The sequence below is a fragment of the Epinephelus fuscoguttatus genome, linkage group LG20, assembly GCF_011397635.1.
Source record: "Epinephelus fuscoguttatus linkage group LG20, E.fuscoguttatus.final_Chr_v1".
Classification (NCBI taxonomy): Eukaryota; Metazoa; Chordata; class Actinopteri; order Perciformes; family Serranidae; genus Epinephelus; species Epinephelus fuscoguttatus.
Genome location: NC_064771.1, coordinates 22,492,175 through 22,503,350, shown reverse-complemented (window position 1 = coordinate 22,503,350; position 11,176 = coordinate 22,492,175). Strand labels below are relative to the sequence as shown.

At 38.1% G+C, this 11,176-nt stretch overlaps 1 protein-coding gene across 2 annotated transcripts; it reads left to right on the top strand.

Moving 5' to 3' along the window:
* The first annotated feature begins 3,322 nt into the window (after positions 1–3,322).
* On the top strand, positions 3,323–9,892 carry LOC125880716 (FERM domain-containing protein 6-like). 2 transcript variants are annotated; one of them, XM_049563426.1, is made up of 13 exons: positions 3,323–3,394; positions 3,772–3,862; positions 4,017–4,096; positions 4,356–4,414; positions 5,598–5,829; positions 5,905–6,060; positions 6,510–6,575; positions 8,312–8,380; positions 8,475–8,649; positions 8,808–8,984; positions 9,154–9,273; positions 9,368–9,390; positions 9,479–9,892. In XM_049563426.1, the coding sequence occupies exons 1-13, from the start codon at positions 3,323–3,325 to the stop codon at positions 9,518–9,520; spliced, it is 1,362 nt and encodes a 453-aa protein (XP_049419383.1). In that variant the 3' UTR covers positions 9,521–9,892. The 2 variants fall into 2 exon arrangements, with proteins under 2 accessions (XP_049419383.1, XP_049419382.1); XM_049563425.1 differs by having other exon boundaries at positions 9,151–9,273.
* Positions 9,893–11,176: the final 1,284 nt, after the last annotated feature.

Below are 11,176 nucleotides of genomic sequence, written 5' to 3'. Positions count from 1 at the left end.
AACACTGCTTGTTACAATTAATTTAAACACATTTTGCTTTATTTATGACTTACCTGCAGTTTTCATGCAGTTTTTTTTTTTTTTTCAACTCTGTGTACGAACTATCCCTGAAAACGTAAACCTGTGGAGGATCGGTGAACGGCACCCATAGCACGTTGAAGAACAGAAAAGTACGTCCTTTAAACGGGAATGTGATCAGAGCCATTTTCTTTACATTCAAAGCATTTCTGAGCCCACAATCTGTACGAGTCCCCACCCTGAGGGACGCCGCCGCCAAGATAAAACCACTCTACGTACTGTACTGCATGTTTCCTCCGGTCGCCTTCAATCATCGACATTTCAATGTGAACTCTACTTAACCTGAGAATTGTATTTTACAGTCTAGTGTGTGAATCATGTCGCAGAGACGGATCGTCGTTTGTTTAGAGATGCAGTTAACTTTGTTACCTCTTGAATGTATCTCATCTGTCCCCACAAAGGTCAGTGTGATATGGTAGAGTGCTCGACGGAGTCGGTACAGACATTTAAACATGAACATGGGGATTATTGTTGAGACTCGTCGCTACTGAAGCTGCATTAACGACATCCCTCTACGACTATGTAACTTTGTAGGATAAAAAAAATGCCTGTATCTGGGGAACAGGTGCCTTTTCGATGCACTGTAGTGTTCTTTGGTTGTGTTTTCTGTTCTGTTTTTGTGCATGTTAACAAAGATTATTTCGTGTGGGATTCCAAAAGAGCACTGTAGATTGTAAGTTAAACACACGAGCAGAGAACTTGTGGTTACTATAAGAAGAATCACCAGCTACTAAAAACAAAAGTGTCACTGTTTTTTTTTTTTGTTGTTGTTCTTGCTTTCTCAGAGCGAAGCACAATTGGCATTATTAGATTTTGTTTTTAAATAAATTAATGATAGATTAACAATGGTGTCTTGTCTGTCTTATGTGAAGGTATTTATCTTATAGTGTGGGGTGGCACAGTGAATGTTTGGGTGTCAGTGTCATTTCCTGGTTTCTGGTTTGAACCCAGGGTGGGGGAGCTCTTCTCTGTGGAGTTTGCATGTTGTCCCCATGTCAGCGTGGGTTTCCTCCAGGTACTCCAGCTTCCTCCCACAGTCCAAAGACATGCAGGTTAATTGGTGACTCTAAATTGTCTGTAGGTGTGAATGTGAGTGTGAATGGTTGTCTGTCTCTATGTGTCAGCCCTGTGATAGTCTGGTGACCTGTCCAGGGTGTACCCTGCCTCTCGCCCAATGTCAGCTGGGATAGGCTCCAGCCCCCCCGCGACCTACAACAGCATAAGTGGTTCCGGAAATGAATGAATTTTGAATTTGACCGAACGTATCTCTCAATTTTACAGAGGCTGAGATCAGTTTTTTTTTCTTATGTCCTTATTTCGAAACCCTGAGTTAATTATGTTGTTGACTCGAAACAATGAATAAGATAATCAACGGGTTATCACAAGACAACCAAAGGTTCCTTCCTCTTTATTACTTAAATGTTTATCAGAGATCAGGAGTGCCATGTCTGCAAGCGTAGAGGGCACCTTGACAACTGTAGCAAGATGAAAGTGTCAGATGGATAAGTACCCATAATTGACCCCCTTTTCACCTTGCATTAAAGTGATTTCTAGATACGACTTCACTAGATTACATTTACACCGGGTATTAATGTGTCTCCAGTGTCGAAATTGAGACCCAATGGCTCTGTCCTGCTCAGACAACCAAACGCAGTCCAAACCAGTCTGTCAGCAACTATTATGGTAAGAATAAGAAATATATGTAGATAGGTAGGTAGGTAGGTAGGTAGGTCGGTCAGTGGATAGATGGATGGGTCTGTCGATAGGTAGGTCGAAAGATGGATGGATGGATGGATAGATAGATAGATAGATAACCCTTTTCTACAGTCATGGTTTGGCTTGGCTTGGTTTGGGCTGTCTGCCCAGCACAGCAGGGATTTGCATTTCCATTACAACAGGGCTACCTTCTTGAAGAAGATCATTGGAGGTTGGCTGTGGTCGTCGAGATGTCACCGCTACCCGCTTGAGAGCAGGCGGCCCGGCTTCTGGGCCTACTTTGAAGAGGGTCCATCTCCGGTGTGGCTTAGGGTGGCACAGTGCATCTAAACTGACAATGGAACCACAAATCGGCGCTGCATGGCTTTATTCGCCACGGCCAAGAGTGACAATGGAAGAGGAGTAATAGTGTGCACAACATGTTATTGTCTGCATTTTCATAGACAGTATTAGCATAAAAATAAAACAAGTATTTAAACCAATCTTCACTGGTCTGTAGAGCCAGTCAGGAAGATTTAGAAGGCAACAGCGAGGTTGACGATGAAACAAGCGTATCTGAAGACAGTGACTGAGAGGAAGAATATACTGTAGATCAGGGAGACACGGTGGTGGTGTTAGCATCAGATGAGAGATCACTGTGCGACCTGCAGCTTCAGCGTCACATGAGGAAAGCTGCTGCCTCAGTGGCTTGGAACAGTCACACACGATGACGTATTTCCACCCATGTAGTTGAATGTGGATTAAAACGCAATTTCATTTACACCTGTGTTCATAGTTGTCATGATAGTGTGGCCAATCCATCCTCTATACATTTCGGGTGCATTTATACCTTTACTTTAATGTGGTCAAGCACTATCTGACTGAATCCGATCACCCAAAACGCATTTTAATGCAGTGTGTAAAGGGGGTCATAACTCTCCCATGATCTTGAGAAAACAAGTCATTTCCTTGTGACAAATGATCTCATTATCTGGAGAAATCAGCCTTTTTTTCTTGAGAATTGACATAATTTAATTCAATATCACAATAAAACAGGCTTTATTATCTCGAGTTGACGAAATAATGAAGTCATGATTGTGAGATATTGGCTTAAAAAATAATAATTGCAAGTGCAGCTATTTAGTAACTGATTTAAAATCAGTTACTTTTAACATACCTAACAGATAATCATCGTTTGTCCACTATTTCTCTTAATAATGTCCAAATCTTTACAAGTTTTAAAGCAGCATCCAGCATGCTACCGACAGCGCCTCAGCTTTTACTTCACACATTCCTGTTTTCATTTTGTAACCATCGTGAGTAAATATCATACAGAAATTAATAAATCCCAAAGAGAAGAACACATCTCTGTACTAAGAACCTGTGATAAAGTCGTGTGCAATGTGAGGCTTTGATGCTTTTCTTTGTTTCATATCAACATGAGTGTGAAGTCATTACGTGGCAGGTTAGGGAGGCTTGTTTGGTTGGCCCATGGGAGGACAGGAGGAGAATATATGAAGGTCTGAGAGCAGCTGAAGCTTCTGTGACCATGAGGACGACACAGAAGCGTCAAGTGTGTGTCCTCCTACCGAACAAGCAGCACTTGGACTGCACTGTTATGGTGAGTGGCCTCTATGTCCTGTTTGAGTCGTATTCATGTGGTTTTTAAGTCTTTTATTTTAATGCATTACTTAGAACTGAAGAAATGAACTCCAGATTTCATTTGACATTAACAGCTGTCATTGATGTGCCAGTATTACACACAGGCTACACTGATATGTGATCATTATGATATATATTGGATATATTGAGGGTAATTCAACTGGAAAAGCTTCTGAAACTACAATTTTGAAACACAACTAAACTCTGTATGAGGTCTGACAGGTTGCCTGATACCCAATAATTAACTAAATGCACTTACTGCAAATCCTTAATCCTGTATGAATGAGCCCAAAGCTCACGTTACTACTCTTATTTTATTATTCCTATGTGTGTTAGGTTAGATCCAGAGGCCACGAGGTGTTGGACAGTGTGTTGAAGCAGCTCGGTGTCAGTGAGCTCCAAGTCTTGGGTCTGGCTGTCCTCAGAGGTCAGTCGCTGTCTGTGCGGGAGTCAAGAGAAAATGTTTTGACTTCATTTACTGAGAGATGCTGTAGTTTAGGGAGGCTGCGGGTGAATGAACGTACAGCAGCCCTGATCCTGTTTTCTCAGTGAATATTCACTGTGTGTATTTCTGTCCGCAGATAATGAATACCTCTTTCTTGATTTGGAGCAAAAGCTGAGCAAGTACTTTGGTAAAACTTGGAGCAGAGGATCCTTAATGGTGAGATTAAACCTTTTCCCATAAGATTTACAGACAGTACTGCATGTAGTGCTGCCCCAGTAAACTGCTGAACTTACAAACCATTATAATTGCTTTAAATCCAAAGAGATGTTCTGTACAAACTACTCTTTGTTCCATTAATGTTCAGGGAAATATGATCTCTGTTTGTTCCTTTAAATATTAACCAGACTGTCAAAGTGAGCACCATTTCTTTTTGACTCTGTTGAAATATTTATTCTACCTTTACATATATTCCCAGGTGCCATTCATCCTGTTTCTGAGAGTGCAGTATTATGTAGAGAGTGGGCGGCTGATATTGTAAGTTTGATTCCCATCAGCATCTTTTTATGATGAATATTCATCTGTCTGCACATAAACAGAAATTAATTTTCTCTACGCTGTCTTAACGTCATCTATGTATGGAAACTAATTTCTACCAATGTGATGAAAAACAAAGATCCTGTAAGTCATAATGAAACATTTCCTCAAAATAAGGACTTCGTATCTCAAAGTAATTAATGACTCTCTCAAAACAATAATTAAATATATTTGAATAATGACTTAGAATCAGAAAATAATTTAACTAACTTTCTAACTTTCTCAAAATAAGTTTGTATCTTAAATCCATGAGAGTTTTTCTCAGAATAATGGGTTTGTAAATTAATATAAGATCTCTAAATAAGGCTTTACTTATCTCACATTAATGACTTAATATCTTAAAATAATGACTTAGAATCAGGAAATAATGAGAGACCTCAAAATAATGACTTAGTGTCTCAAAAATAATGAGAAACTTTCTCAAAATGAGTTTGTATCTCAAAATAATAAGATTTTTTTTTCTCAGAATGAGCTAGTATGACAATAATGAGTTTATATCATAATATAAGGACTTAATATCTTGAAATGACAAGATATCTTAAATGAATGAGTTAGCATCTTAAAATAATGAGAAACTTTCTTAAAATAATGTCTTAGAATCAGGAAATAACAAGAGACCTCAAAATACTGACTTAGTTTCTCAAAATAATTAATGACTTTCTCAAAACAATGACTAAACATATTTAGATAATGACTTAGTATCAGAAAATAATGATAAACTTCCCTTAAAATAACAAGTTTGTATCTTAATACAATGACTTCTCGAATCTCAAAATAATGACTTACTTATCTCATATTAAAGAGTTAGTATCTCAACGTGATGAATAAACTTCTCAAAATAATGACGTAATATCTTAAAATAATGACTTAGAATCAGAAAATAATGAGAAACTTTCTCAAAATGAGTTTGTATCTTGGTATAATGACTTAATATCTCAAAATAAATACTTATTTATTTCAAATTGATGAGTTAGTGTCTCAGATTATTTCAGAAACAAAACAGAGTTATTATTATTTGAGAAAGTTTCTCATTAAAATGACTTTAAGACAGAACTTTGAGACTTCTTAAATATTTTCTATGGACACAGATCCTCTGTGATTTTCTGTCCTCTGGTTGTTTCAGCAGCAGCAGAGTGCAGCAGCTCTACTACGCTGAGCTGAGGCAGACGGTGCTGCGCTCACAGAGCCGCCATCAGGAAGCTTTGTTCTTCCAGCTGGCAGCTTCTGCTCTACAGGCTGAAGTCGGAGATCTGCAGCCAAGAGCAGAGGGGCATGATGAAGAGGAGGGAGAAGAGAGAGGACGGAGGAGAAAACACAGACATTACTTTCTTCCTGAGGATTACTTCCCCTCTTGGGTAGTGTGACCATTTAGAGCTGATCTTAACCTTACATTTATATGTGTGTGTTTATAACATGAGTTATGTCCTCAGCTGATAAAGCGTCGTGGGCGAGACTTCCTGCTCCAGCACTGCCCGGTGTTACACACTGAGCTGAAAGGTGTGACGCGCAGTCAGGCTATCCTGCAGTTTATAAGAGAGGCCGTCAGCCTGCAGGACGGACCAGTCACCTTCTACAGGATGAGACAGGTCGGACTGCACAGACATAACCAAAGATAACCATCAGAATATAATATTTAAAATGTGTGCATTTAAGCCTCATCCCCATAAAAACATGAAAGGCACAGAGGACTTTTAAAATATATATATATACATATATATATATATATATATATATATTTACACCATGAATCAATGCAGAAAATGTACAAATTGGTGCACAAATATTCTCTATGATGCAAGAAATCAAGTGTTTGACAGGTACATGGTGGAAGACCCCCTAACTCCCGTTTCATGTATCCCCTCATATCGAAATGAAACCTACATCCTTTACTGTCACTGTCATGGTGTGCACAGTCAGAAAATCTGAAAGTTGTGAGGCTGTTTAGAATATTAAACTGAAACATAACAACATCTGCTACATGAGCTCATGTTTTATATTTCAAACTCTCCTTCTTTGTCTGTTATTTTATGAGCAGGAAAAAAGAGAGGTGAGAAGTTCAATCCTTCTGGGTGTGACGCTGAGAGGAGTCCATGTCTATCAGGTGGGTCCTCCACAGTGACAGATACATACAGTTTGGGAATTTATTTGTGCATATATACATTCATTCTTGAGAGATTTGGCCTTGAATGAATGAATGACTTGATTATGAGAAAAAAACAAAACAAACCAAAGCAAACAAAACAAGGAGTAGGAAGAAGTGTACGCGTATATAATTGTACCCCCTTCTGAGTATTCATGTCTCATTTTAAAAGGAAATTGTCAACAACTATCCCAAACTTATCTACAACCATTAATGTAGATAAATAAACAATGGTCTTAGATATTAACATATACAAAGCCCATCTCAATCAACCCATCAGCATCACCCCTCTTCGCCTGCATACCTCCTAAATAATCTGTCTGTACATCTTTTTAAAGTGCTCTATAGTTGAGCTTCCCTTTAACTCCTCATCTAACCCGTTACATAAATCCACCCCACACACTCAAATACACAGACTTATCGAGGTTGTATGAAGACAATGGTTTATTTAGACCTATTTCCTCTTGAATAATATCCCCCCTCCGTCACAAAACAATTTTTGAATATTGCTCAGAAGAAGATTATTTAACCAAGTCCCTGAATTTCAATGCATGTGACTTTAAAAACAATGTGTTTGTGTGCTCCCTATATCCAACATTATGTGTAATATACATAAATTCCCCAGACCAGACACAGCAATTAAGATGCAGTAGATTATATAGTGATTTATGGTCCAGTATGTGTCTTGATTTTCCTGCTCCTTGCCAGCTTTGATTTAAAGTAACTTATTTGGGGTTTCCAGCTGATTTCATGATCAAGTATCACTCCCAGAAATCGATTTTCATACACTTTTTCTACATCAACTTAGGTATTACTTACTTACGTATCAATTTTTCCGATTTTCCAAGTGACATCATTTTGGTATTTTTCAAACCATCTTTTTAGTTTATTCATTTCTGTTGTGATCTCCATCAAAAGCAGCTGTACATACTCTCTGGAGCGTGAAATAGTGGTGTCATCCGCAAATAATACAAATTTTAATGTTTTTGAAACTCTACATAAGTCGTTATAATAGAAACAATTTAGGTCCCAATACTGACCCCTGGGGTACACCACAAGTAATGTTACGACATGATGATTTCTATTATTTCATTTTCATCTACAATCAGTTTACTCCTTTGCATGTATCAGAGGTCCAGTGTGTAAGATTTAGGAGGATATACTCGCAGAAATGGAATATAATAGAGGTTACTTCGTATGTTTTCTTTAGTGTAGTGGCTCTAGACAGCGCTATTTGCATTTTCGCATCTGCTACCATAGTTCGCAGCCTCTTCACAACATTTCAGCTTCAGAATAACATCAGTTTAAATCACCTGGTCTGGGGGCGTAGGTGGCTTAGTGGTGGAGCAGCCGCCCCATGTACAGGGCTGTTGCCGCAGCGGACCGGGTTTGACTCCAGCCTGTGGCCCTTTGCTCCATGTCACTCCCTCTCTCTCTCCCCCTTTCACACTTGTCTGTCCTATCCATTAAAGGCTAAAAATGCCCAAAAAATAACTTTAAATCACCTGGTCTGTTTGTTTTGGAGAGGAAGCGACCTCTGCAGACAATGAGGCTCCTACAAACCTCCTACACAAAGAACACTGAAAGTATTTTAAGAAGTTTCAGCTGGTTGTAATCTGCAATCCTCACCACTAGATGGTACTATATCCCCTTAGATCTGACACACTGAACCTCTAACAATGAAAACTTTTCTTAAGGAGGTGGAGGGGAAACAGTGCCTGTTGTATGATTTTTCCTGGAGCAACATCGAGCGCCTCACCTTCCAGGTTGGTTCCAAAGACCACACACACACCTAAGCATACATATATTCACATACAGTATTGGACTGTACATCACTGTATGTCTCTCTTTCTTCTCCAGGGCAGCAGGTTTGAAATCACTGCAGTGGGCTCTCTGTGCCTCTCTAAGCTGGTGTATTACACTCCGTCAGCCTTCCACTCCAGACACATCCTGAGGCACCTCACTGACAGTCACCGGCTCTACATCAGCACCAGAGATGCAGTCAGCTACATCCAACAGCTGGAGGACATGCAGGGTCAGACATCTGAAAAGAAATCCATTGTTTAATAATTTCACTTCAAAGTCATTACAGCTGAGCCAAAGCATTTTGAAAACAGTATCATAAAAGACTAATATTATGGGATGTTTAAACCAGTTTCTTATGTAAAAACAGTCCTGATTGTCTCTCTTCAGTCAGTCACTCCTATAGAGAGGCCTACATCTGTGACACAACACGTCTAGCACACAGACTCCGGAGCAACAGCCTCACGTCCTCCATGTCTGACTGCAGCATTGCAGTCGAAACAGCAGCAACCTGGTCCAAAGAGGAGGAGGAGGAGGAGGAGGAGGAGGAGGAAGAGGAGGTCACAGGTCAGCTGAAAGGAACAAACATGTCCCAAGATGTTGCAGCTCTCCGTCAGCTGTCATTCTGTGCCTCCCATCTTTGATTTGATTACCAGAAAAAAAAAACTTAAAGTTGTCTTGCATCCTAGGACATCAAGACAACACACTGAGCATCTCTGTGTTTATGTCACAGCAGAGTTTGAGCTTTGTGTGGACGAACCCGAAGAGTTATTTGTCGACGACTCAGCCGAGGTGTTGTGGCTGTCTGAGCTGTCTGTCGATGGACCTTTGATGTTACCCTCCTCTTACTGGGCAGGTTAGTCCAAAATAAAAGAGTACAAAATCATATCTAAAATGAGCTTCATCGTGTGTTTATCACTTTATAATTATCTGTGCTCTTTCGCTATCAGCTGTCGCCATGGAAATGAAACAGGTGAGCAAAGTGCAGATCTCTCTGATTGAACATTTCCAGCGCTGCCCTGACTTCAAAGGTGTCAGTGTGGTCTGTGATGTTTGTGCAGGTTCTGAGGAGGAGGGCTGATGAAGAGGTTTCTGTGGACTGATGTAGAGCCAGAGGCGAGAGGGAGTCATCACAGGCTCAGGACATGAACTATAATGTTACAGCTTTCATACATCATAGACATGATAGATCATGTCCCTAAATTATGCTTATAATTACTGAACATCCAGTGCATCATGAGGTCAAACATGCCTTTAACACAGTGTATGTTACTAATAATAAAATAATAATTATTTCAGCGGAGAAAATAATGAGCAATAAACGAATAAAATCTGGTAAGCAGTTTCTTTCTCTTTAGTTTAACCTGCACATTATTAGTTTAACTTTATCCACATTAAGATGGACATTTGTTTAATTTGAAGTTCTAATTTTGTGTTTTCTTTCAGATTCAACCCATGTGTGTTTGCCCCCCCCCCCCCCCCCCCCTTTTTTTGTGTAACTACAAGTTTTTCAATTTGAAAATAAATTAAAGATTTTAAGGTGTTAATACTTATCTGCCTCTTTGATGTGTCTCTTATGTTTGCGTGTTGTTTAAAAAGGAATTCAAAGAGAGGAAAAAAATTGGCATTTATGACAAAATTTAACCTCCTTATATGGAATTTGCCAAACAATGTAGAAAAGATTTATTATTTATTATAATTGATTACTTTTACCCTCAAAATGTTGGGGGTGTAAACTAAATGTGCTCTGAAAACAAAGGATCAATACAAAAAACAATGAATCTGGTGAAACCACAACTTGTGCAATATATACAGTTACAGACCAAATATTTTCTGTTATTTATTTAATTTTTATTAAGCCTATTATTGCACCAGATCAACACACAGACATTAATCAGTGGCTAGAAAGGTGCATTGTTATGCACAAAAACACTATTGTAAATAACATATGTAAATAAGCAATAAAAAAAATATATAGTACAATGTGTGCAATATTTACAGTTCCAGACCAAATATTTTCCTTATTTATTTATTTAGTTTTAGTAAGCCTATTATTGAACCTGATCAAGAAACATACAGACATTAATCAGCAGCTAGAAAGATGCATTATTGTGCATAAAAACACCATTGAAAATTATATAATATATGTAAATGAGCAAATAGTTATCACAACTTACACAGCACAATAAATACAGCTCCAGACAAAATATTTTCTGTTTATATACTTATCTAGTTAGTTTAGTTTAGTTATTTAAGAAGGGGCACTGCAAACTCATAAATTTAAATTTAAAAAAAAAAATCATTTATTTATATTAAGCCTATTATTGAACCTGATCAACAAACATACAGTCATAATTAAGCGGCTATAGACAGGTGCATTATTGTGCATAAACACACTATTGTAAATTACATAATAGATGTAAATAAGCAATGAAAATAACATATATTTAAAGCGTGAAAGTCCACTCTTAACATGGAAACAACAGTGTGGCCGTTTTCTTTCTTCCTTTTTTAATTTTTTTTATTATTTATTATTATTTTTAAGAGTTTGAATATAGCTAAATATTTTTTTAAAAAATTTAAATTTTGTTATTCTATTTTTTACATTTAATTTTATGTGTTTATGATTTGCCAAAAATTATAAAAAGCTAAATTTGAGTCATCTTTCCTTTTATAAAAAAAATTATGTTTGTGTGCTGATCATCAAACATCAGTCATACGTCATCCTGTTGTCAGCCAATCAGCGCGTCAGGCTGCGA

Bases quoted from the DNA above. Each gene is read 5' to 3' on its own strand.
- LOC125880716 (XM_049563425.1), top strand. From the start codon at position 3,323: ATGAGGACGACACAGAAGCGTCAAGTGTGTGTCCTCCTACCGAACAAG. The intron at 6,061-6,509 runs GTCGGACTGCAC...TTTTATGAGCAG, and splicing joins CCTTCTACAGGATGAGACAG to GAAAAAAGAGAGGTGAGAAG. The intron at 9,391-9,478 runs GTGAGCAAAGTG...ATGTTTGTGCAG, and splicing joins TCGCCATGGAAATGAAACAG to GTTCTGAGGAGGAGGGCTGA.